Here is a 26,069-nt window from a genome sequence, read left to right as displayed (position 1 = left end):
AGATGCATACTTTTGCTTTGTCAGCATGTGCTAGTACTTCAGTTGTGGCCACCAATTGTGTGATCTCGATTCTCTCTGCTTTACCTGCACTGCTTTCATAAATTAGGCTTAGAATAACAATTAATTTTTTTACCCTCAAATTTCAAATTCATTTAAATTGTAAAATGTTAAAAATAAATAGTGTATATATACTTTATAATCTGCGAATATTAAATTTTGAAAACAGTGGAGTCCCCCAGTTTACTTAGACCTAAGTGCTGGTTCAACAGTTTTAGGTGCTGCCGGTTGCAGACAATGGGAAGATCTTCGTGAAGGCAGTCAGAACAAAGCCAGTTCGTGTAGGCCCAGCACTCAACGCAGCGCTTGCACCTGGACCCATATTTGCAAGTTCGCAAGCACACCCGGAGCAAATACTTTGGCAAAGGTTGAGCACCTGCAGGACAGGTTGGTTAGCAGACAGACTGCTTGGTGGAGTTGGCAGAAAGGGCATCCAGGTCATCTCAGCCTGGCGTGGTGACGGTTTTACCAGTGCCAAATGTTTTTGCTAAACTGTTTTGGTTTTGGGCGACCTTCAGTCATCTCCTGTAAGGGTAGAGTGCTAAAATAATGCTAAGAACGGTTCACAGGTTTCACCGTGTTTGCTTCAAAGTAAACAAATCAATACTTTAACATCACTAAATACTGATGGAACCCATTCGTACAGGAAGACAGTACTTATATGAGTTACAGGTGAATGGTGAAGGGAGGGAAGCAGATTAAGGTGAGGAAATGAGAGCTGAATAAGATGAAGGGTGATGACAATCTAAGGAGTTCCTAAAGAGGGAACGAGAAAAACATGAAAAAGTGTAAGGGAGCCAAAAGATGAGTTGGTCAAGGAGTGTAGGAGATGTGGGCCAAAGGCAGCCAGCTTGGGCAGGAGGGTGGTGCAGGGCAAGTTGAGAGGGATTGAGAGCAGAGCTGTGTGGAAGAGTCCATTGGCTCGCCATGAAATGTGGGCATGGTAAAGGGCGACAGGGTAGCCTGTACACCTAGGCAGTGTCTCAACTGGCGCGAGGGAGGTGCTACAGAAAGAGGATTAGAGCCGCGTTGGAGAAGGGTAAGAATTGAGTAGAATGTCTGAGAAGGTGAGAGTCACGATGGAGGCAGAGGGGCACAGTAAGTGGGTGCTGGGGAGAGTGGGTTAAGGGGTGAGGGAAATGGGTTGCTAGGCAAAATGAGTGATAGATTGGCAGAGTAACATGAACTGAAGAATGGGCTGGGGAGAGAAGGGCAGGGAAATCGAGGGTAGAGAAGGCTGTTAAGGGAAATGGTGGGGATGGTTTGGGAGTGGAAAGCGTGACATTATTGGCTAGATTTTTCTTTTAATGAGCTCTTGTCTTTTAGTTTGTAGAAAGCGATGATGATGAAGAATTGCTATTCAACATTCCGTAAGTATTTGATTGAGAACGATTCCTGCTTCCCTTTTTTCAGTTATAATTTTGTTAATGGCAAGTAACGCACTGTACATATATATATTTTCTGTACACATCAACATATATTCAATACTGCAGCTCGCATTTAATCCAGACCTGATGTGTGTGTGTGTGTGTATGTGTGTGTGTGTGTGTGTGTATATATATATATGTGTGCGTGTGTGTGTGTGTTCCAATGCAATTGAAGGAATAGTACAGTTGAACACACAAACAGGCAGTGAGGGTGTGTTGTAATATTATTTGACAAAGTCATGATCGTAATAAACCTACCACAATGTTTGTGAGTGATCACTTGATGGAATACAGGCTTGGTTGTGTCTAATAGTGTCTCCTATATCAACGTCATTGATCTTCAGTAGGAAAGCTCCTAGGTGTGCCCCAGATATCTTTTGGTCTGGAGGATTGGGAAGTGTCAGCTCACGCTGCTTCCTCTCTTAACTCCAATCAGTCTCTTTCCGCCACTCTGTGAGACAGAATTTATGAATATAGCTAGGTAACACAAATGTACCATGGTATGTTGGTGTCTTTGCTATTTTTAACATTTGCCTAAGAATGGGTTTTCTATTTTTTTCCCAAGAAGTCTATTACGTGAAGGTAGCAAAAATGTATGTGCCCAAAATGCACTAGGATCTTGGTATTGATGTAGCTAAATGGCCCTTCCTACTAGACGTTTGGAATTTTATTTTTTATCCATTTAAGTTGTAGGTTTGTGGTTGTCCTGAAAACCTTGGGGCAGTAGTAGTGATGTGTACTCAAGGACTTCAGTGGTCCTATAGGTCTGTGCTCATCCTATATTGTATGCCCTAGGTCTGCAGTGGTCAGGTATGTTCTGGATTTGGTTTTGCCCTTTATACACTAGGTTACACTTATAGTGACAGCACCATTACTGCAGTTGTATAGCTATTAGGTGCACGGTGGGTCTCTAGACCGTAGGAAAGTGCCTCTTTTCACATGGTTAGCCCCCACGATTTGCCTGGAACATGATGGGATTTCGACTGAAAGTGCACTGGGTCCCTGCTAACCAGGTTCCCAGTGCCAGAGCTCTTTCCCAAAACTGTACCACAATTGGCACAACTTCAGCAACCCCTAGAAGTCTTTTGTAAATGGTACCCACATAGGGCATTTGGAGGGTCAACTAGGGCTGCAGCACAAATAGTGCCACCCTAGGGACCCCTCACCAAGATCATGCAAACTACCACTCCAGGCTAAGTCTCTTGGTGCAAAGAAAACTGAAGAGTCGACATGGCACCCATCCCTGTGTGCCATGCCCACAGTGACTGCATAAGGTATAGGCAAGCCACCACTACTGCAGGTCTTTCAACCCTAAGACAGGGTGCACTATATCCTATGCGTGGACATATTTGCATGAGCAGATATGGCTCTACACTATCTAAATCCATTCTTTGATATTGTGAGTGCACAGGGAAGCCACAGAGTACATGGGCTGGCCACCCATGATTACGAGTTCCCCAGCACCATGATGGCTTCACTGTACCCAGGGATGTTTGGTTCCAAACATCTCACCTTAATAAATACACACTGTTGACCAGTGATGGATTTATTAATAAATGCACACAGAGGTTCCCCTGAAAATCATCCAAATACTGGTGTGGTCTTTGACTAGTCTTAGCCAGCCTGACACCACCAGACATGTTTGTGACCTCATGTGGTGACCGCCTGTGCTCTCAGAGGGCAGGAACAAAGCCTACTCTGGGCGGAGGTGCTTCACACCTCCTCCAGGCCGTAATGGCATTTCAAGACCGGAAACCTGAAAGATTGTGCCGCTTTTCAAATGTAACCCAGGAATCTCCAGATAATGGAGGATGATTGTCCCCCTGTCCTGCTCCACATTTGGCGGGAGGACAGGTGGGGAAATTAGTTAAATTAGGAGGTGGGTCACCATTCGGCCAGTACCATCCCTAAGGTGGGGCAGGTGATGTGAAGCCCACTTTTCAGTTTCCTCCATCTTTGTTTGAGAGGGAATTGGCCAATTATGGTCAGGGTTGTGCCCACTCCCCAAAGGAAGTGGTCACATAGAAGGTGTAGACACCCTAAAAGTAGGCTCCTACCTGTCTCCCCCTGTAATGCCCCTAAAGTTAGTATTTAGTTGGTACCCCTGGATCCTGAAGTTCAGATTCGATGGACCTAAGAAGAAAACGGACATAGAGGAGTTTCCCACCCAAGGACAGAGTACCTGCTGCAGAATCTCAACGACTCGACCCTTGTGGTGCGCTGTGTCATTCTGAGGTTGTCAGGCCTCCAAGAACTCCGGAGCACCCTCACCCTTTTGCCAATTGCTTGAGAGCTTCCTTGGAGTAGAGGAACTGCTCCCCTGCAGTCTGCAGGCACTGAACATACAGAGTCTGGTTTACCGACTTGCTCCTTCCCGGCGACTCAGATGCAGCACCCAAGCAAGAAGAGATACACCAGCGCCAGAGGGTCATACCTGCCCACCACCAATTGAGAGGACACCAGGACCTACTGAAACCATGCCGTAGCAATACCCAAGGTACCGTACCACCTGCAAACGACACAGAATCGAAGAGTCCAACTTGGACTCCAAATGCCCACGAAGCAAGCACTTGTCGAGGTACATAAAGACCTCTGAGATTCGCTTCGTGAATGGCCTAGCTGTCATAAAAACATCCTTGCAACCTGCCTGCCCCTGACCGCGAAGACCATCTTGACGCACAGAGCACAGCTGACATATCTGCTGTACACCCAGCCCGCCTGGCCTGGTACAGACGACCCAGCTGTGCTCCCATTTTCCTGAGGCCATTGCGCCCAATCCCTCATTTGGGGTCCCATGAACTTACCTGGAATTCCCCTTGTGCAGCCTGTTCTTCAGTGGCCCCTTCGTCTGCACCAGCTACCAACGACCTCAGCACCCTTCTCCCGGACTAATCCAGGGCGCTTCCGACCATCTGCTGGTGGAATATTGGACCTTGGTCTTCTGCTACCCTAAACCTCAAAGGTGAAACACTAGAGCAGACTGTATGATTTTCTATGCATTTTTGTGTTTTTCTCTATGGACTTTCATTGTGTGTTATGGCGCGCAACAGAGTGCTATTTTGAAAATTCATAACTAAAACTGTATTTATCTGTGGACGAGGTCCTTGGTCTTAAAAATTATATAAAAATTGGTGTTATTTTTTCAAATTGGTCTCGGATTTATTCTTGTGTGGGTCTCATTTATTGCCTCTGTGAGTACAACAAATGCTTAGCACTACCCTGTGATACGCCTAAATGCTCGCCCACACTACCACAAATAGAGGGTTAGTATTATCTATTTTTGCCTCTCTATACCGATTGGGGACCCACTGGACTCTCTGCATAGTGTACTTCATTTTTGTGCACTATATACAGAACCAGCTTCCTACATAGACATTGTGTGGTTCTGTTGGTACTGAGTCTTCAGTGGTCCTGGACCCAGTTCTGTGGTGGTACTATATACACCTCGTATCTACTGTGCATAGAAATAATCTGTTTCTTTAATAATAGAAATGTTTATTGCAAGCCCAGAAGTATTGGAGAGACGTGGCAACAGAACCTATAGCAGTTTTAGGAAATCCGTGTGGATTTCTTAACAGCAGTATAAGAAAATCTGGATTTTTATCAAAAACTTGGTGACGATTATAACATTCTTGCCCTTTAGTATAATGACATTCGAGCGCAAAACAAAGAACCATTTCACAAGAAACCCGTGGAACTGTGATTAATAAACACATAGAAATGTAACTAATCAGATGTCCCCTATAATAAGAGTACATTCCACTACTAAGATAAAGTTCACAACTCCCAGTAAATATCCTGTCTTTTTCTCCTTCTCTCAAGCATGTATCACTCTCCTTACGATCCTTGTCCAGTTTCAGTGATTAAACTGGCTTCTCAACCTGTAGCAGTGATTCTTACCTCTATATTCAATGCCATGTTTAACTCTGGGCACTTCCCTAAAGCATGGAAGAAGGCTTCTATTCTCCCACTGTTGAAAAAATAAAACCTCAACCCTAAAGATCCTAATAATTTTCGGCCTATTTCCCGGCTCCCCTTCTGGCAAAATAGATAGAAAGGGCCATAAACTCTCAACTCACCAATTTAATTCAGAAAAATTATATTTTAGATTCAACACAATATAGCTTCAGGGGGGGCCATAGCACAGAATCAGAGCTTATTAAGTCCACTGAAGAAATCGGGAAGGCATTGGATATAGGAGACAATGCGGCATTGATAATGTTGGATCTCTCGGCAGCTTTCGACACAGTCCACCATGATCTCTTAATGGACCGACTTTCGGCGTGCGGCATTCAGGGTCTGGCCTGGAAGCTATTGCGCTCCTTCCTGACAGACAGAAAGCAAGCAGTGGCCTTAGATTTGTTTACCTCCAAACCTTTCTCGCTTCCCTGTGGGGTTCCACAGAGATCCTCACTAAGTCCCACTCTTTTCAATGTATAAGTTTCATCTCTGGCCCCGGTGATTAGAACATTCAGCTTTCACCTAACTTCTTATGCGGACGAGATGCAAATAGTGGTGTCTCTGCTACCGAATCAGCAAACAGAGTATTGAGAAATTCCATGACTGCATTAGGTTGGTAAAGACCTTGATGACGGAAAATTGTTTAAAACTGAATTCAAGTAAAACAGAGGTGATCATCTTTGTAAATAACGCTAATTTCTGCTCTCCTGGATGGTGGCAGGAGGAACTAGGTATCCTTCCGACGCCTGTCAGGAAAGCTAAAAACTTAGTAGTAATAATTGACGATAGGCTCACCTTTGGAGATATTGTGAACGCGGTCACTCCCGCAACTTTCCAGACGCTTAGGATGATAAAAAAAATATTACACTTATTGCCCCAGGAAAGCCAACAAATGGTGGTAACCTCCCTTATTTTATCTAAACTTGATTATTGCAACTGCTTATACTTGAATATTCAACAGCAACATTTGAACAAACTACAATTATTGCAAAATGCGGCAGCTAGGCTGCTAACAGATATTCTGAAATTCACATCAGTTAAAAGAGAAATTAGAAAGCTCCACTGGCTGCCAATAAGGCAACGTGTCAGATTAAAATCACTTTGTACTGCCTTCAAGGCTCTGCATGACGTGGGACCAGACCACCTTAGGCAATGTTTCAGTTGGTATAACCCAACCAGATCTCTTCGCTCCATAAGAGCGAAGATGATGATAATGCCTAAATTCAAAAAGGCTAATTGGGTGGCAGAAGCTTTGTTACCTGCACCTCCAAGGCATGGGATGAACTTCCCTTCCGTATTTGGGCCTCTCCGGACCTGTTGTCATTCAGGAAGGCACTGAAGACTTGGCTATTCAGCAATTAGTTTTATCGGGATCTTCCACGGTAATCTTCTATCTTGGCTGTTGAGGTAAGCGCCAGGACACTTTTGGGTAACCGTTGCACTTTATACAGTTAATTAACATAACGTGTTATACTGTACCACACAGCCCTAATACCACCAGTGTGACATAGGGCACATGAATCCCCATCACCCATGCAGCTGGGTGCTGTTGCCTGGTCTAAATATAATAAAGCATGGGCTCTCATTAGTGGCAAAAAGGAGACTGGCAGGACACAGCCTTGCTCATCTCTGCCAGGCACCAGCATCTTAACCTCAGCAGTATTAAGCATGTCTCTCAGCCGGTGACCTCTAGTGGCGCTGACCTCAGCCCCAGTCTCAGTCACACATCTCTGCGCCTTAACAGAGGAACACACTTCAAACCCCATACCTCTGATTCTCTTCAGGCAGGCTACAGCTCATTTGGATCGAGGGCTGCTCTGCCTCACGCAGGCACAAGGAGATATGCTGTGGCCTGTGCATCGTGCCACAAGGTATTTCCAGTAGCCAAACTGTCTGTCCTGAGTGTTAAACAGATTACAGAGAAGATGCCCTTCAGAAAATACAACACAAAGACGCCCTATGGAAAGTACAACACAAGGATGAAAAAGTACCAACAACTCTGACGTCCTAATTGTAGGACGGTTCTTGCAAAAATGAAGTTTTTGATCTGTGTAGGAAAGGAACTGGAGCAGAGCTAGAGGTATTTGAACTGAAGGAGAGCTGGAGATAAAATTCCGACAGCAGGATCAAACTAGAGGAGTATCTACACGACGGTAAACTGCTCAAAGGCTATTTATATGCTGGTAGGTCTGAAACCACCTGACCGGAGATAGCTGGACTCTGAACAGAAATATCCTCACAGGAAGGGCCAGTCTCAGAAAGGAACATACTGGAATGATGTTCATGATTTGTGGCCATCTGGAATGGAATTTAGCTAAAGGGGAGTTGCAGTGTAGCCTCCTATCTACAGCTTTGCCATCTACTGCCCAGATCCATAAACGTTTGAATGCCCTGCAGAACCAGCAGCCCCACACACAAACAGAGTTGGAAGATATGGATTGAAAGACTGAACAAATATTTCATAGTCACAAAAGAGACTGATTGCTAAGTCAGGAGGTTAAGAAAGTACTCCATGCTGGTGAGGGAAAATAATATCTCTTCCAGACTGTCCCTGCCACAGCATACAATCGGGACTACGACAAGGCAGTTTAGGCCCTAGAAGTTCACTTCAACACACTGAATTGCCACGCCCGTTAGGCAAAGCCAGTGAGTGGTATGTGGCCAGATGACAACGAAACAAAGGAGGTAAGTGCTGAGATCATCCATGGCTGAAGACTGTCGATACTCAGCAGATTATCCATTTTGAGCCAATCACGCTCCTTATCAAATGTGTGTGCTACAATGATGGAGTCAGCCAATGCAAAGATGTCAGTAGAGACAGATTCCTGCAAGCAGTGAGCAGCTAAGACAGAACATATTAGCAATGCTCAAGAGAGGTGGCTATTAATATCTTTAACAAGCCAAAAATCAGCTAAGCCTCCTGTTGATGAACCTATGGCTACTGTGGTGATGGAAAAAAAACCCTTGGAAGATTGTCTGACGCAATGAAAAAAGTACCTGCACCTGCATGAACCACTTTGCATGTCTCTGCAGAAACAGAAGGGCCAGACGTCCAACACATGGGCGAGAAAAGTACACTCAGTAACATGGGTCCCAGACACCATCCATGAGCCCTGTTATCAAAGAAGTATCATTTGATGTCTCCATTCAAAAATGCGAAGATGGATCCAAACAATTGCAGCCAAAATACAGATCGGTAGTACAAGGCCTCCAGGGCACCACTTTATTCGATGTGTATTGGTGCATATGATGGAAAAAATAATGCCTGCAGCTCAAACCTGGGTAATGTATTTAAACGTTTGTAGCCTGACTACGCTTCCACTGCCATGCACTTTCAAAACAGTCATAAAAGCAGGCAGGTCAAGGCCACATTCAATATGATGGAGGAAGACACTGGAATATAACAGGAGACCTGTGCTTGAGCCAGTTCATGAGGAGTGTGAATGCCTGTAAAATTGAAGAAACAGCACGAGATTCCAACCCCTGTTCTCTGGATGAGGATGTCTCGAAACCAGGCTAATGAATTACCGCATAGGCCCAGCAGTACAACCTTCTGAAACCGATCACATCTGCCCAAAGTATAAAATTAGCAGCAGACATCAGAGAAGGAAGATGTCATAGAAAACTGCCAGTCTTGGCAGTCAGGATTTGCATCGATATACATCTTCCCAACCAGGCAATCTAACTAGAAAAGGCACCTGATGTCCATAATAGACTTTCTGGTGGACCTCAGTGGAACAAAATGGTTCTTCAAAGTGAACTTCAAAGCAGAGCACCACCAGCTTAACCAATGTAATTGATGCTCCACAAAGTTCTTCATCCACCTGGGACTCCATTGGTACAAGAGACTAAATTTCGGCATCTCTTTTACCTCAAAGGATGCCAAGACAGAAACCCTAGTAGAATTGGAATGGGTCATGAATGTTAGAGACATCTTCCTGATCTACACCGTGGCTATTCAAGACCACCGCAAGAGACTATGTGCAGCTCTCCAAAGAATATTGGACTGCGGCCTAACCTTACATAAAGTTAGATAGAAGTTCCTTAATTTCTTTACATGGATGCTCTCGGGCCAAGAGATTCTAGCTGATGCACCAAAAAATAAGACATTAAGACTACTGGACTGCCTCAGAACACCACAGATTGGGAGTGTCAGCTACTTTTTACAGGTTAACTTGCCACCACCGTGAAACTACTATGCAGCCTGACCAAAAGTCAGACTATGTCAGCATGGGACCTCATTTATAAGAAAGCCTTCCAGGACACCAAGGATGCTGTACTCTAAGACGCCATCATGAATTACTTTGATCCCATCAAAACCGCTTAAATTAGTCTGGATACTATGCCATGTGGAGTTGAGCCATTTCCCTTCAAGAACAATCACCTCATACTATAAACACCCATTGCATTTTTTTAAAACTTTCTTTATTGTTTTTTGACATTTATTCATTTTCGGTGCTAATACAAGTACATACAATCAGTCAAATGACTTGTACATCGTTTGCAAGCTGGTAGGAATAAGATTATGGAACATGCAGCACCTCTATTGCCCTCTGCTGTTTATCAGTGTACTGCTTATGACCATTCACTGTTAGCATGCTCAATTATATACAATTTCTGCCCAAGTCATGACTGATATACCTTCCATCATGTTGACCGCTCTCATCAAGTACAGAGAAACATACATTATAACTAGTAACCGAAACAGTTGCTCAGTTGATTGCGTAGTGACCGAGAAGATCATTTAGTTTATCCTTGCTTCTATGCTGGGCAAGATGGGAGGTTCAGATAGGGGGAGTGGGGGGGGGGAGGGGGGGCTGCAGGATAGGTAGTCACACTGAAAAGGGGTCATGCCTATGAAAGGCCACTGTCGCAGCCCACCTCAGCCTGGGAGTCATAGTGCAGGAAACTGGCTACCACCTCTGCCCACAGGTCATCAAGAGTTTGAATGCGGATCCCCCCCTCCCCCAATATTCCTTTTCCCGCAGCGGCACTCCCTCTTCTAATGCCCATGTGTGCACTGCTTTTCACCATCAACTGTGCTGGGGCCTCTGAGCAGATTTCCAATGGCGTGCAATATTTCTGTGGACAATTCCTGGGGCAAAGTCAAAGAACCTATTGGCTGCCTTTTTCTTCAGTCTTCTTTTACATAATCTCAGCAGGCATATATCGACTGCCTGGAGTTGTTGCTGGCCTCAGGTACGCTCCAGATCCCCCGTGACCTGCCTCCAGAACTGCTCAATGATGCAGCAGGTCCACACCCTTGTAGAAAAAGCCTTCATCAACCATAGAACGCTCTTCTAAGTACACCTGCAACATGTGGTTTAAATTCACGCATTTAAATTATCTGCATGGTACATATCTCGCCCCACATAGATTGAATATTTTCCTGCACACTGCTGACTTGGGCTGTCCCAGATACTCTGAGGTTTGGACCCATTAATTCCCAGCAAATGTCCTCAGCAAGGCTTCCCACCTATCGCTGGGAGGGCAGATCGCCAGTCTTCATAAATAGAGCAGTTTTGTAAAGCCAGCAGATCAGATGAATTTCCCACCCAAACGTCAGTAATGTTTGCAGCAAGTCCTGAACAGGGGGTTCTGGCTCAAGTGTCCTGCCTAGTTCCAGCATCAATACCTTGTATGTCATAAATTGAGCTCCTGGTTTGCCGCTCTCAGTCTCCAAAACCTGCATTGTGCGAAAAGAGTCTTAAGTGGAGCAGTCCCCAACTTCTCCAAGCCAGCTTCTATCCAGGCAGACAGTCTTTAGGCAATAAAGTATCCACCCGTACTCATCGTGAACCCTACTAGCAGGCTCGCTGGGGCTTAAGTTATAGCGAGTCCCACTGCGGTGAGCCAATCCCTAAAACCGGAGAGCTATATGAAGGAGCTGCTTCTGGCAGGAGGTTGTCAGCTTAACCCCCAACATCATAACCAGTAATGCCCCCTTTCTGCACCTAGTCTTGTAATCCCCCAGTCCTGCAAAATTAAGCCCCAGTAGCCACTAAGCAATCCATTGCAGCTGCGCCGCATAATCATAAAGCTCAAAGTCGGGGAACCCAAGACCACCTCTCGCAGTCAGTATCTGGAGCGTGCAAAGGGACACCTGGTATGATGCCCATTCCAGATCCGCTCCCTAAGCAAGCCATTGATGGACTCAAACCGTGCCTTCGGTATCTATATAAGCAGGTTAACAAAACAGTACAGCACCATAGGCAGTATGACCATTTTAGTCAGTGTTATGAGAGCTGTAATGAGGAGCCTAAGTGTCCTCCAAAATGTGACATCACCACAGAGAGCACGAAGCAATCCCCCACCCCCCAAATTGCCCCCCCTGCCTGATGTCTCTGTCCGAGTGATATACCTTAACCCCCAGATATTTCAGGACATTAGTCTCCCGCTTGAGTCCAAAAGCCATAACCTCCTCGGGACGGGAATGGGGGCTAGGGGGTTGGGTATCCGCCAACCTCAGGGACACCGGAAAAGCACAAAACTTTCACCAATTTGTGTGCAGGCCTGAAACCTGGCTAAAATCCTAAAAACTGGAGACACTACATATGATACCCAAGATAATCTATTTGAGAGATGCAATCTCCATAGAGTGAAACTGTTCTCTGTCATAAAATGAGATCCCACCTCCCCTGACTCTCCTCCCATACCAAACAAGCAAAAGGCTCTACCGCCAGTGCAAAGAGCATGGGAGAGTGAGGACAACCCTGCCGTGTGCCGTGATGGATCGTGAATGCCTCACCCTTGGGCATGTATATTCCATCTCCCCCAAGGCTATCCTGTGCATGACGACCTGCAAATATTGCCACTGCAATGTGTCGAATGTCTTCCAATATGTCTACAGAGAATATCATTGCCTCTGGATGTTCTGCCCCCGATGTTTCATCTAGGATATGATGCAAGCGTCTTATATTGTTTGAAGAATTGTGTTTTGGGATGAACCAGTTTTGATCTTCATGTATGAGGGTTGCTAGGTGGGGCAGGAGTCAATTCATCAAAATTTGCCTAAGAATCTTAGAAAACCAGGTTGAGCATCGACGGGAGACAGTAGGCCTGTTCATCCAGAGCATCGTTCATGGGTTTGGGTATCGATACTATAAGGTCTTCCCTAGTCGTGCCCGAAAGGCGGCCACAAATCAGTGCATTAGCATACATTTCTGCCAGTCTATGGACTAGCTGGGAGGCGTACATTTGGTAGAATTCTACCACTAGACGATCCGTCCCTTGGGGTTTTGCCCCAGGCCAGCTCCTATTTATCAACTCGAATTTTGGGCTCTACAATAGGGACCCGCAGTGCCTCTCGCTCCCTTCCGGCAACTGGTTGAGAGTTTTCCTGCTCAAAAAGGCATCCAGTATCTCCTCCGAGATTGGAGTGCCCCCTCCATCCAGATCCCTATAGTGGTCAGTAAGCACGAACCCTGATATACAAGCTATGTAGTTGACACACCAAAGAAGAACAAAGACACAGGCACAACTACATGAAAAAGTATGGTTCCCCAATCTTGATGAGAGTTTAACTATCAGCAGCAGTCAAATGTGCACTAAACACCCTGTGCTGATAATCATAGAAAAAGAACACTCATCTCACGGACCAAAGTGAATGCAGAGTTCTGCACAAGCGTGATGGGAGGTTCCTTCTTGTTCTGGTGTACCAGCTACCCAGCCATTAAAATCTTCTTGTTGACTGTATTTGAAGTATACAAGTCCAAATTGAGAAAAAGGTGGCTGGCAGTGATAAAGACAGACAATGGGCGCCTCTTCCATCATAGTGAGTTCCAGGAATATCTCCACTCTGTTAGCATAGAAAACAGCAATTCACCCCAAGATGGCTCCAGTACAGGAGGGAAGTTTAACGTTTCATGCACACCATAACAAAGACATTATGTATCTGTGGGGAGCAGGAAGAAGATGCTGAGTGGGCATATAATAATTTCCTCCATGTCTAAAGTACTACTGCTTCCATGCTGCTTAGGTGGGATGTTATCCCATCTAAGCAGCTTGGAAGCCCCCCAATAACTCCTTCATTTGCCCTCCATAACGACACAGAGAAGATGATCCATCAATGAATGCTTTAATCGAAGCAGAAACATCAAACCACCCTCAGTCGTCATAGGTGACTGGGTTTTAGTCCAGTTGAGTTACCGAGGTGGGAACGTTCTCACTTTGAGTATGGTCAATGGATGAGGGCAGCTATAGTTGAGACAATGATCATGGTGTGACAAAACTATGAAAGGGTGACCTGAAACGTAACCATGTCCGAATGTCTCCCCTGAAACATGCATGACTCTGCTTCTCCAAACACCTCTCCAATACCTTAATCTGACTAGGAAGAGTCTGCCAAAGAGGACAACCTTCGTGGTTGACTGTTGCCCAAGTGAGATGGCTGGCAGCCAATGACAAGCTCCAACCAAGAACTTCTGTCTGATACTCAAGGTGACTGAGACATTGGACAATACGACCTCAAGACCCATCTGCTGTCAATACCACGTTTAAAATATTTTAGCTGGTATTGGGGACTTTAGTCTGTTGACCAGTACTATTAATTTCCTAGATATGTTTTCACTGAGTCAGTCTTATCGGAAAGTATTTGTTTTGAGAAGGGATTCACTGTACTGCTGAGTGATAATGCCACCACAGCGACAGCATGCAGGCACCGCCATCACCATCGCAACTGAACGTGGCTGCAATGTGTAAATAAACATAAATCACAGACAATTGAGTCTAGCAGTCAATAGTAGTACACCTACTGCATGATATCTCTTATTGGTGGGCCTCATCGAAGTCTGCTGGCTCCTGCTCAGGATTGAACATGCAAATTGTCATGAGCTCAGTGTATGAAAAAAATCAGCACATGCTTATTTAAGATTTACCTTCGTGAGTAACTTTTTCTTTACAGAGAGTAAGTTGATAAATATCCTGGTAGGTAGGCGTTTGGGAAAGTTGGTGCAGCTCCTACTCTATCGTGGGTAAATGCTCCCATTGGAACAAGCGAAGCTAGAGCTCTAGGTCCTGCGACAATAAAGGACGTAAGTGTACACCAGCGCTGGGGACAATCGCTCCACCAGTGTGTACTAGAGTGTTTGTGCTCAAAGTGTAGTTTGGGTTTGAACCCGATTGTGATTTAATTAGTGGTCAAAACAGCAGCATAGTAGGAGCTTCAGGTCAAGCTATTACATTCTTTTTTATGCAAGAATTAATCGATGCTGTCACTCTAGTTTTTAGGTCTCACCTGAGCCAGCGCATGCGCTACTCAGAGAGACATTTAGTATACGGGTTTCCAAAGTGCTACCAGACCTCGCTGGCCTAACGCTTGCGTTCACGCGCGCAGCCGCCAATCACTGCTGTGCGTGCACCACTCGCGTGCATACCACACAGCGCGTCCCGTCCTCACGATCGCGATCTTTTTCGCTTTGATCGCGATCGCAATTACTTTCACTTTTCACGGCCGCGCGTCCGTTACTTTTACGGCCGCTCGGCCAATGCTTGTTTTTCTTGCTGCTTGCTTTCAAGTAAACCTTTTCACATATTTATTCTGATATTTGTAAAATGTATAGTATTTGAAAGAATGTCATGTGGTTGTTGCTTCTTGTGTGCGTTTATTGCTTTACATTAGAACCCCTGCTCAGGTCGGTTTTTCTAAGGGAAGTGAGTGAGGCGCACACAATGTAGAGGTTATTTCCCACTCGGGTCATTTTGTGTTCCCCCTTGCTTTTGAAGTAGCACTCATCAATTTATGGGCACAATGTGAGAGTGGTAACCGTTGCAGTCCTTCAGCTTGACAGGGCCACGGCGTCTCGTGAGACTCCTCTCTTTGGATGACAGGGATTACTCAGGTTGCAATCCTTCAGTGTAGGAAGCTCTGCCTGTAGGGCGCCCTTGTCGGCATCTACATTCTCGTCCTCCCCCTGGGGCATGCCTTTTGAGTCGTACTGTTTTTCTGGAGCTTTGGTCTGTCAAATTCAGTATTTGAGTCTGCTGTGGTGTGTTTCCTATGCTGTAAAGTTAAAACTTGTACTTATTGTAGAGCTTATTCAATCTTTTACCCCAAGCCTGCTTCTATATTTCATATTTGTTTCTATAAGAAATAATATTAATAAATTCTGTTTTGCATAGAATTGTTAACATGCCAAAAGAAAGTTCCTCGTTCAATGGAGATGTTGAGGCTCCTATTTTCTAGGGATGACATGAATGCTTTTATTAAGGATTCTGTCCATCACTGTGTCACTGATTCCAGGTCTAACATATCAAAGACCCTTGAGGCATCTGTACATACAATCCTATTACAGAAGCCTGTTCCTTCTTCCTCAGTGCCCTCTACAGTTATTTTCGAATCAAAGAAAAATAAAATAGCGTTCTCCGTCTCAGAATGTCCAACATAAACCTAAAGAGGCAGAAAAAAAATACTCTCGACTATCTTTAACCTGTTTCTCCCCGCTGAGAGGTTTCTAATTCAGCTAATAAAATAGATCGTTCCATTCAGGTGGTTCAATTACATGACACGGATGATGATATGGATCAAGATGATTCTGATGCATATGATGATAAAGATTATTATGAGCAGATGATTTTGTCTTTCCAGGGCTACTGAAGAAGAGGTGTAAAGTTTCTTAAAATGACATTGGAGAATTCTTGCAGGTGTCTAGCAATACTGATTTAGACTATGTGGGTGATCCCACGGTCGATCTTTTATTATTAAGGGGTAGATAGGGCCTGGAGACAAATTGTCAGCACAGGCCCCTATATTTAACAGGGATTCTGGATTTGTGGAAGGGGCAAGACGGGGGGCACTCACTTTATCTAATTAGGTTCAGGGGGCCATTTGCCTGTTACGAAACTCTAATGCAGCTATTGCCCAAGAGAGACATAAACATTTGCAGTAATGACTGATCCTAAATTTAGAAACTTGGCATCAAAGGATGCAGGCCTGCAGGTGAACAGTTTCCATTTTAGTCATTCCTTCATTAAGGAGGTGCACAACTAAGTTGTAACATTTGCTTCAAATGATAAGGCCCAGTTTTCATTATGAAAGATTTTTGGAACTAGGGATTTTGGCAGGCTAGCAACGACAGGAGCTGTTTTACCGACAGGCAGTTCTCAAGAGCAAACACTCAACTCAGAGCCTTATGCAGTTAACAGCAGGAATGTAAACTGCAGTTTTACCTAGAAGTAGGAGGAGGTTTCAGGCACCCAAATATTGCCACAGAGGAAATCAAAACCCAGGTAAGAATTTTTGATTCTGGCCATCCTCTTGTAGGGGGTCGTTTGACTTTCTTTTTCCAGCCTGTCAAAACATTCCTTCAGATCCGTAGGTTGTGCAAACAATTCAGGGGTATAGCATAAAAATGTACAAACAACCGGTTCAAACTATACTTCCTCTTCACCTGTTGTTCTCCAAAGAACAAAAGCAATTAGTGTCTCAGGAAATAGATTCTCTTCTCTGAAGGAAGACAATAGAGATTACGTCTTTCAATCCTCCAGGTTTACTTAGCAAAATATTTTTGTAGCATCCTTTATACTTTTTTTAATGACTCATTATTCATGTGTTCTTCATAATTGCCAGTATAAAGTATAGCACATATGAAATCAACCAGTATCGATGTACTTATCTAGCCTCCTCTATACATGCACATTTTCCAGGGCTGCATCATTAACGAGCCCCTCAAAAATTAAAAAGTTGTCATCTTCAACAAGGTCTTTCTTTCAGATGCGATAAAATGAGATCAGGAATCCTGTTCAGAGCTGCAATGGTGGCTTGATCATTTAGATGCATGGAACAGGAAGACAACTTTTCCTTCCGACCCATATCTTTTATGAGACTCCGATGCAAGTAGTATAGGCTGGGGTGCAAGATGTGGTCAGTACTCAAGTGGTGGTACATGGTCAGAGCTGGAGTTATCTCTGTACATTCTTTGTTTAGAAATTCATGCAAGGTCCTTTGCATTCCAGGGCTTTGCAAAAGACTGGATAAAGCTGTTCTATACTTCTGCGGATGGACAATCTTTCAGCAGAGAATTATAGCAATTATTTAGAAAGAACAAAATCCAGATCTATCTCTGGCAGAACCACCTAAAAGTTGCTGGAAGTTTTGCTTACAAAGATAGCTCTCTGTTCACGTAGAATATCTTCCAGGTAATATAAATCCATCTGTCGATTGGTGCTTAGATAGCTTTGAGATTTGAGCTATTAGCATCTCCACCCTACGGTTTTCAGAAAGCTTTCTTCCAAATGCACAACTTTTTCAATAGACCTCTTTGATTCTCACTTAAACCAATATCTTCCCTTGTTTTATAGCTGGAGACCAGATCCTCAGGCTCTGGCAACAGATATTTTTCTTCAGGATTTGTTTGTACATCTAAATTATGCCTTTTCCCGTTCTCCATGATATCTTGGTTCCTGACACAGATATGACGACAGAAAGCCTCTTTGATGTTGGTGACTCTACTATTGCAGGCTCAGCCTTTTTTCCACACCATTCTGGAATTATCGATAGATTACCTGATTCTCATCCCATCTTTTCCCAATCTACTCCTCAATCCACAGGGACAGCTCCACTAAATAATTCTTAATCAGTCCCTAGTGTTGGTGGCTTGGAAAGTTTCGGGTCGGCTTACAGAACTCACAGAGCATGGGGGAGTGAATGGTAGACCTGTAAGAGAACATGTCTTTCTGATATCTAAAAACGTTAGATGTTTCTTCAGGTGTTTGTTTCCAAGTTCAAAGAAGAATCAATCTAATATAATGTCTATCTGTTATCCTTTTTTCATCTTCAACCTAGGCTGTGTGTGGGGAACGCCCTCTTCAGTACAGCTTCTCATCTCCTTCAGAAGACCTAATAAACTAGTGTGCTCCTCCACCTTTGCTTACTGGGTTTGGTGGGTAAAGTCTTTGGGAGGCATTGATACCAGAGCTTTTGGAGCGTATTTCATAAGAGAAGTTGGGCCTGCCAAAGCTTTTGGACTGGGGCTAGTTTAGAGGACATTCTCAAATCAGTGGATTGGTCTAATGTTACTACTTTTAAGGACTGTGTAAGCACATTTCTCATGTAGCTAACTCTGTCATTACTATGCTTTAAACTAACATAATTGAAGCCTCTGGTCTTGTAATTAAATGGATAATTTCCTAGCTTTAGTTAAGGAAAGTTTTAAAGACAAGGACGCGAGTATCATCCCACCACTGTAATTTATTGGTTAAACCCTCCTTTTCTTCTTTTAGCGTCTTCTGGACCCAGTACCCCATTCTTTTGATGTGGTATACCTCATCTAAAGGACACATCTAATTTCATCTGGTGTAACATGGAAAGTAGTTTCCTTTCATTAGACAAATTTACTTGTGAATCAGATCACATCTTCAGAGATCAGTTATTTTAGATTTAGCCAGAGACATTGTTTAAAAGAGGTATAGTTACTTCTTGTCAAGAAGGTTCATAGGTTACTAAACTTTTCATTGGTTGTAATGCATTATGACATCACCTTGTAGTTGTCAAATAAAGATTGCATCACAGGAGCCTCTAGCCTTGTCATAAAATTACATTAAGGAGGCCTTCTGTGTATGGCCCTAGTTGTCTCCTTCGGTAAGTTTCTAGATTGGAATCTGTGAAACAATAGGCAGTGTTTTCTCAAGTCAATTACTTCTATAACATGAAATTTGACAATATATTAATCAATTTGTGGTTATTAGTACATTTGTGATAAAATAACATGATCCTGGGGACATTTATTTTCGATGACTTGCACCTCTGGCCATGTGCAGCAAGAGTTGGCTAGGCCTAGTACCCAATCAGCTGCAGGCAACCAATCCCTATTGTGCAAACAGCTCTGCGAAGAGGAGACTGGCCACACAACCCGACTATATGCCAGGCCCTGTGCTCTACCTATCATGGGTGGCCAACCGCTGTAGACCACAACCTTTGGCCAGGATCAGGGTAGGCCGGCTTCAGAGCCTGGCCTAGCCTGCACCCAATTGGCCATATGTGTCCATCCCCAGCTGTCCACAGCCTTCTGGCCATTTTATTCATGTTTCTATAGTTTTGTTTTGTATTATTTGTTTTCGGGTTGGGGGTGGCATATCCACATGTGTATATGTGAAACCTGAGAGGCTGGTGAGCCGTTCTAAGTTCTTCTGCAGGGTTTGTGAGCATGGTCCCAGACCACGAACCCAACAGGGGGCCCAACAAGTGTCCAAGAGCCCTTGCAAAGTGGTTTGAGGATCGTAAGGCACGGTTCATGAAGCCTATCACAGGATCCAAAACAGGGGCATAGCTTGGTAAGTCAGACTGAGGCGGTGTGAGCTTCAGCTTTTACAACAATCATGCTGGCTTATCATGTTTTTCATTGTATGAGAAGCAGCGCAAGGGGGGGGGCCTGAGGGCGAGTGGAAAGGGAAAATAGCGCGGATTGTGATGGGGTTCTTTAAACATAGTATTTTTATGAAAGAACCATGTTTTAAGACCTACAAACCAGAGACGAGAGTTTGTGTGTGTTTTTCAGAGTCTTTAAATGTTGCAGGTGAAATCTGACAGATAACTTACCATACCCAACTGAAAGCTCCTGTCCCCAAGTAATTGCTGAATAATATTTTTGTTAGGGCGGTGTAACACCCCCCCCCCCCCCCCCCAATGAAATGATGCCCCTGTCCGAAAACCCTGCAACAAAATATATTTAAACAAGCATTGGCATAGCCAATAGGTCTCGCTTTTGGGACCTTATAAGGTTTTTAGCCATGCAACAGTTGATAGGATATTGTGTTGCATAACTAAATACTTATAAGGTCCCAAAAGCAAGACCTATTGGCTATGCAAATGCTTGTTCATTCTGTAGTGTAGTCGATGTTAATAAAAGAAAGCCACCAATACTTAACATTTGCTAACAGGAAAATATTATGCTACTTTTTAAGTACTTAACAAATGGATATTATGTATTATGTTTTTTTTACTCTAAAAGTCTAGAATGTTTATGTCTTGTGATTAAATTTGGCTGGATTACTAGAGCCTGTGCTGGTGTGACCTTAGTTCATATCATTGTGTATATTCTTTTAGCTTGGTACATTTCAATTGTGGTGTTGAGTGATTCTGGCAATGATTACACACTAAAGCTTAATATCACAAAATGTGCACTTCTTCTCGTTTTAATAAACCGAAACAGTAAATAATTATTTTTTAACCGTCTGTGATGGATCTGCATACATTATTACTGTGATTTGTCTGTGGTGTCATTCATTGTAGACACAGCCCAGTATCTCTCTCAGAAAGGGATAGTGACTGCTTGATTCTTGCCTTTGTGTGCCCCTGATAGGCTTATGATTTACTGCCTGGTCTCTCCCAGGCCACATGTCTGTCCTCTTAGTGCTCCACTTCTATCTCTCCATACTCTTCTCTCTCTTCTCTTTGGGTTTCCTTTTATTCTTCTCATTGGACTTCTCTTCTCTCCTCTGTTGCCACTCTATCTCCCTCACTTTTCATCCTGGCAACTGTCTTTTTGTCTTCTCTGGGATCCTCCCTCTTGCCCTTATCACTCTTTTTGGGGGCTCTCTCTCCCTGAGACATCCTTTCTCTTCTTCTCTTGGCACTTTTTGCTTAATAGGCCTGCCCTCTTTCTCCTTCGGTGCCATCTTCTCATCCCTGGCCTACTTCCTCCTTCCGTGATCATCATATCATAACTGGGTCCTATCCTCTTCCCCCGTGGGCCCTTTTTTTCTCTCTTTTCTAAACCCTTCCACTTTCTCCTAAACCGTGCATCTATGTTTTTTTCTCGCCCCCCCCCCCCCCCCCCAAAAAAAATCTCTTTCTCTACATTTCTTGGTCATTTGTTTTGTTCTCTTCTAGGCACTGTTCCTTTCTCTATTTTGAACCTCCTTTTCTTTCCTATTTCTGGGACTCTCCCTTTTTTTAAATCTTTCCTTGACTTCTCTTTCTCCTACACCTTGATCGAGTGGATTATGCTACTCCCCATGGACCTAGTGTCTCTCTTCAATTGCCCTTCCTCTTATCAGTTTCACAGGAAACGTGAAGTTGAAAGGAATAATCATTATGGGAGAAGATGATGACACGCATCCATCCGAGATGAGACTGTAAGAGAATCCTCATCGCCCCAGATATCAGGTTTTATTTTGGCTAATCATAGATGGTTTAATTGTCTCTTCCACCTTGTGTCTTTCTATATGCTCCTTTATTCCATTGCACACTCACCGTGTGTTCTTGTCCTTCTTTCCAACCTTCATTTCTCTCCAACCCTCACTAATTGCCAGCCTTTCCCTGCATTTGAAGCAACCCAATAATGCTAAAGAGTAACTCAGTCTTGACAATTCATTGAATTGTTATATCCAATCCCTTTGTCTTTCCCTTTTAGGTACAAGAACATTCCACACATGAGCTTTGATGACACAGTCCGAGAAGCTGATCAGGAATTCAGTCTGAATAAAGATGTCACTGGAGAGCTGGAATATCCCACAAAGTATGAGGGCCACTTCTTCCTTCCCTATAATGTACCAAATTGGCATTCACAGGTTTGTAAGTGGTGTTTGTCCTTGTTGGTGCCCCTGGAGGCTATTTGCATTAGAGTGTTTCTCTGGGCACTTTTGGTGACACTGGCCTGTTTGCCATAACAGTTTTAATTTGGGTGTTACATCGATCTTCTCTGGTGCTCTTTGATGTCACGTGCTACCCTGTGCCATGTAAAGGGGCAGGGGGACAGATGGATGGAACTAAGAATCCAGAATGTGTGTGGTGGTGTTTGAAGCAATAATGGATGTGTCTACCACAAGACGGACCCTCTGACTCCCGTCAGTGTTCCACGATACCTCCCCTGTCATTTCCAGTTTTAGATTGTATTTTAATGCCCCAGCAGACTATTGACTGTGCAGGAGGACATTGTTGAATGGTCCACCTCATGGACCGGTAGGACGGGTTGCTTGTGAATCTGTAACATTTCCATCTACAAAACATTTGTTATAAGATTCAAGTTCATTTTATTTGCTTAGTTATTTAAAATCATTGCAATAAAATACAAAAGACAATAAAAACAAAGACGTACAACAATAAAAGAATGACAACTTGCGTTGGGCATCCATAGCAGCTATAGCAGATTTGAATAGATTTGAGAATCAAGTGCAAGCAGATCAATAAGTGACGAGTAGGGTTACAGCGATGTTAGCCACCCCTATCCCTATGCAAAGAAGTACAGTACACAATAAAACCAAAGATACACAAAAATATAAAATATTAGAACCACTTGCTTCATCTATCTATAGGTGATTTGAGATGATTCTAAAATTGCCGCCATCGGATAAAGTGCAAGCAGATCAATAATGTGCAAGCAGTGATCCAGTGAGTTTAACCTCCCCTTTCCCCAGTAGATAATTAATTAGCAAATATTTATTTATAAAGTGCATAGCTAATTAAAACCAATATAGTACCACCGTTCTTGTATAATAATTTAAGACCAGCACCCATGTGACCACTTTGCAAGGTCGACTTACCTGGATACATTTATTTACAGTTTTTTTTAAATACAACCTGTGTTGTTGACAATTGCCACAGCTCCCCAAGACCCAGGATTTCAATATATTCCTTTAAGTAATTCTTAATATGTACAGCTCCTGTCTTCAAATTTATTTCAGCTCAAACATATTAGTCCATGGAGTCTCTTGCAGCAGACCGAGCTTTTTAAGGTTTGTTTTGCCAGGGCAAACTCGAGCCTTACTTGAGCTGGGGAAGCGGCTCTCAGAAGGTTGAAGAGTAGTTTATATATTCTGATCTGAAGGGAATCCAGAAGTTGCATCCTGCCGGAACATCAGTTTGCTGCCGTTTGCTGGTGTTGGTAAAAATTTGGCTTTAATCACAGTGAGAAGTGGCATCTGAGAGTGGCCCCACAGTTTTTTGAAAGGGGTACAAATGCAAAGTTCAAAGCCGTGGCTTTTTCTTGATCTTATCTTTCTGGGTGGCAAAGGAGGCCTGTGAGTCTAAATTAAATCTCAAATATTTCTAGGAGGTTACTTCTTCTATCGACTGGCCGTTAAGCCACCAACTTTTTTTTTATTGATCGGTTTCAAGGTGGTTATCCGTTGTTTACCTGGAAAGCTCGTTGATTAATTAATTTTTGCAGCCCCACCTGTGTTTGACCCAGCAACAGTAGGTCTTCCGCATAGAGAATGTCCACAATGGGGTGGCCCCCCCAGACCTGGGGCGTGCAAGGGCACTTTATCAAGGACACTTGAAAGATCAGAGATATACAGATTAAACAATAGGGGGCAAGAACGCAGCCCTTGAAAGATGCCTTCCATCTCCGACTTTGATCTTCACCCATTTGTTGGTGTAGAGCATTAAAAGGTTTGGAGGGAATGCCTCAAGCTGATAGTTTGGCTCATAACTTTCCATGGGGTACTCAGTCGACGGCCGCCTTGTAATCAGCTAAACACATATATAGGGGCAGGATGCGATCGCAGGCTCTCTCCATTAGTAGCCCCACTGCCATCAAATTGGTGAGTGAGAGTGCCTTGTTTTTTCATGAACCCTGTTTGATTTATAGGGATTCTTACTGACTTTGTTGCCCAGTTAGCGAGGTCATGCAGCAATAAACATGAGAAGTGTTTGAGTTCCGCATCTAATAAGGCTATGAGGCAGTAGCTGCTTGGCGAGGATGCGTTACCACCTTTGAAGATTGGGTGGATGATTGAGCCTCGCCAGCTCTCTGTGTTGTCCCCCGATAGCAGAATCGTATTAAACATTATTGCCAAGTGCTTTGCCCAGGTTTTTTTTTTTTTTTCTTTTCCAACTTCTTTTTATTGGCATTTATTAGTACATTTGTTACAGGTATATATTTTCCCACAGTATCAAGGTACAAATACAGCCAATCAGCTAGTATCGGTAATAATCTGTGTGATGACGTCGAGTTCCTGTGGCTGCTGTATATGCTACAGCAGGTGTTTGCCACGTAATAAACCGGGGAAGGGGGGGGGGGGGAGTCAAACTTAGGGGGGTCGTCATGGAACTATAGGTGGTACGGCCAGTCTAGGGCACACGTGGTCCCTCTGATTTCTAAGTGTTGGCGCAGTTGTATCTCACTATGAAGTGCTTTGCCCAGGTTGCAGTACTATGCTTTAATATGTGTTGCAGGATGCCGTTGGGGCCTGCTGTGCAGTTGGAGCGAGACCTGTTTATCACTTTAAAGATTGCATCGATTCAGTGTCATAGTCCCTTAAGTTCTAGCAGAAAGTGGCTTTCCATAGGGATTTCCAGTTTCTCCGTTTTTGGGTTTAGCCCACATTCTGGGTGTGTTGAAAAATGGGCTTTAAGAAACTCTACCCAGGTCCCTTCACCGATATTGCCAATATTGGTGGCCTGCAAGCCTTTTTATAGATCTTTAAATATACTCCAGAACCTTCTTGAGTGTTTAATTTTTGTTGCACCTATAAGCTTTTCCCAGAAGCTCTCATCCATACTTCTATTTAGGGACCATACCTCATTTTTAAGTTTTCTGCACTCCACCCTCAGTCTGTGATTACCAAGTTGTTTCATGGGTGGATCCTTATTTGCCTCAGGGTTTGACTAATTCTCGATTTTACAAGGCATATGTTTTCTGGTAGACTGATCTTTATGCTGCCGCTGATGACCATACTTGTCTGTGTGCTTTTAGCTGGCTACAGTTCCACTATTTGATCCATGAATGACACCCAAACTCTTACTGGATCCATATTGTTCTTGACCCCATTTTCGAATGCTTATAGTGACCTATTGGCTAGGTCTTGGATATTAACTAAGTTACATCTTAGCCGCTCAAGGTTTTCTGTACTATCTTGTTCGATCAAAATTCTTGCAGGGTCTAGAGGGCTTGGTTCTTATCCATATATTTTGGGGCTGGTGGTCGCTTTCAGAGTGATTTTCAATCCTGAAGTCCACGTCCATGTTGCATATGTTGGAACTCACCATGCTGTAATCTATATATGATGCTGTTAAGGTCTAGGCCCATGCTGGTGGAAAGTCCCCCTGGAATCTCCTGTTCAGGATTACCAGCCCTGCATGTTCACAGGTTCTTAAAAATCTTTGACCTATTTTATCTGGCGTCTTGTCTCTGGATAGATTTGCTCTGGTAATATGCCAGGTGAGGCACTTCTTACCTCTTCTTCTGGAGTATCTTCAGGCTTTTGGAAAAGATTAATGTTGAAATCTCCAGTCACTTGAAAGTTTGATATCACGTGCTTGCTTTTCAACCTCTCAACTGAGGTCTCCTTGCCTCTGGGCTTGATGTAAATGTTGACTTGCATCAAGGGGCATACCACGTGTTAGGGCCACCCTTCATGAACTAGTGCCTGTATCCATGGGTCTTGCATAGCCAAGCATTTTACCCTTATGGATATGCTTGAACTGATGTAGACCAATAAACCTCCTTTAGCACTGCAATATTTGCTTGATTTCTGTGTGCATACCTGGTGCTCCACGAATCCAATGGGCAGGATGCTCGTCATGGTCTATGTCTCCTGGAGAGCTATTATGTCAATTTTTTTCCAGTACTGTATCTGGTCTGGGCCTTCCGTTTTAGCAGCTAAGCCCCCCACATTCCAAGAACAGATGTGAAAATTGTCATGTGCGTTTGCTGTGTTGACAGTCTTAATTTGGCTTCAATACCC

General features: G+C 43.8%; 1 protein-coding gene across 2 annotated transcripts in view; it reads left to right on the top strand.

Moving 5' to 3' along the window:
* PITHD1 (PITH domain containing 1) overlaps positions 1-26,069 on the top strand; it is a 55,808-nt gene that overhangs the window by 5,543 nt on the left and 24,196 nt on the right. The window contains exons 2-4 of one of the 2 annotated variants that reach the window (XR_014979944.1): positions 1,384-1,427; positions 21,438-21,515; positions 21,794-21,950. Coding sequence is in view for 1 of the 2 variants with exons in the window: in XM_085648316.1 (XP_085504442.1) it covers positions 1,384-1,427; positions 21,438-21,515; positions 21,794-21,898 (227 nt within the window). In the remaining variant the exon portion in view is untranslated. The remainder of the gene's footprint in view (positions 1-1,383; positions 1,428-21,437; positions 21,516-21,793; positions 21,951-26,069) is intronic. The other variant, XM_085648316.1, reaches the window with a different exon arrangement.

This window comes from Triturus cristatus, chromosome 3_2 (assembly GCF_964204655.1).
Source record: "Triturus cristatus chromosome 3_2, aTriCri1.1, whole genome shotgun sequence".
NCBI lineage: Eukaryota > Metazoa > Chordata > Amphibia > Caudata > Salamandridae > Triturus > Triturus cristatus.
This window is presented reverse-complemented; position numbering and strand designations above follow the sequence as displayed.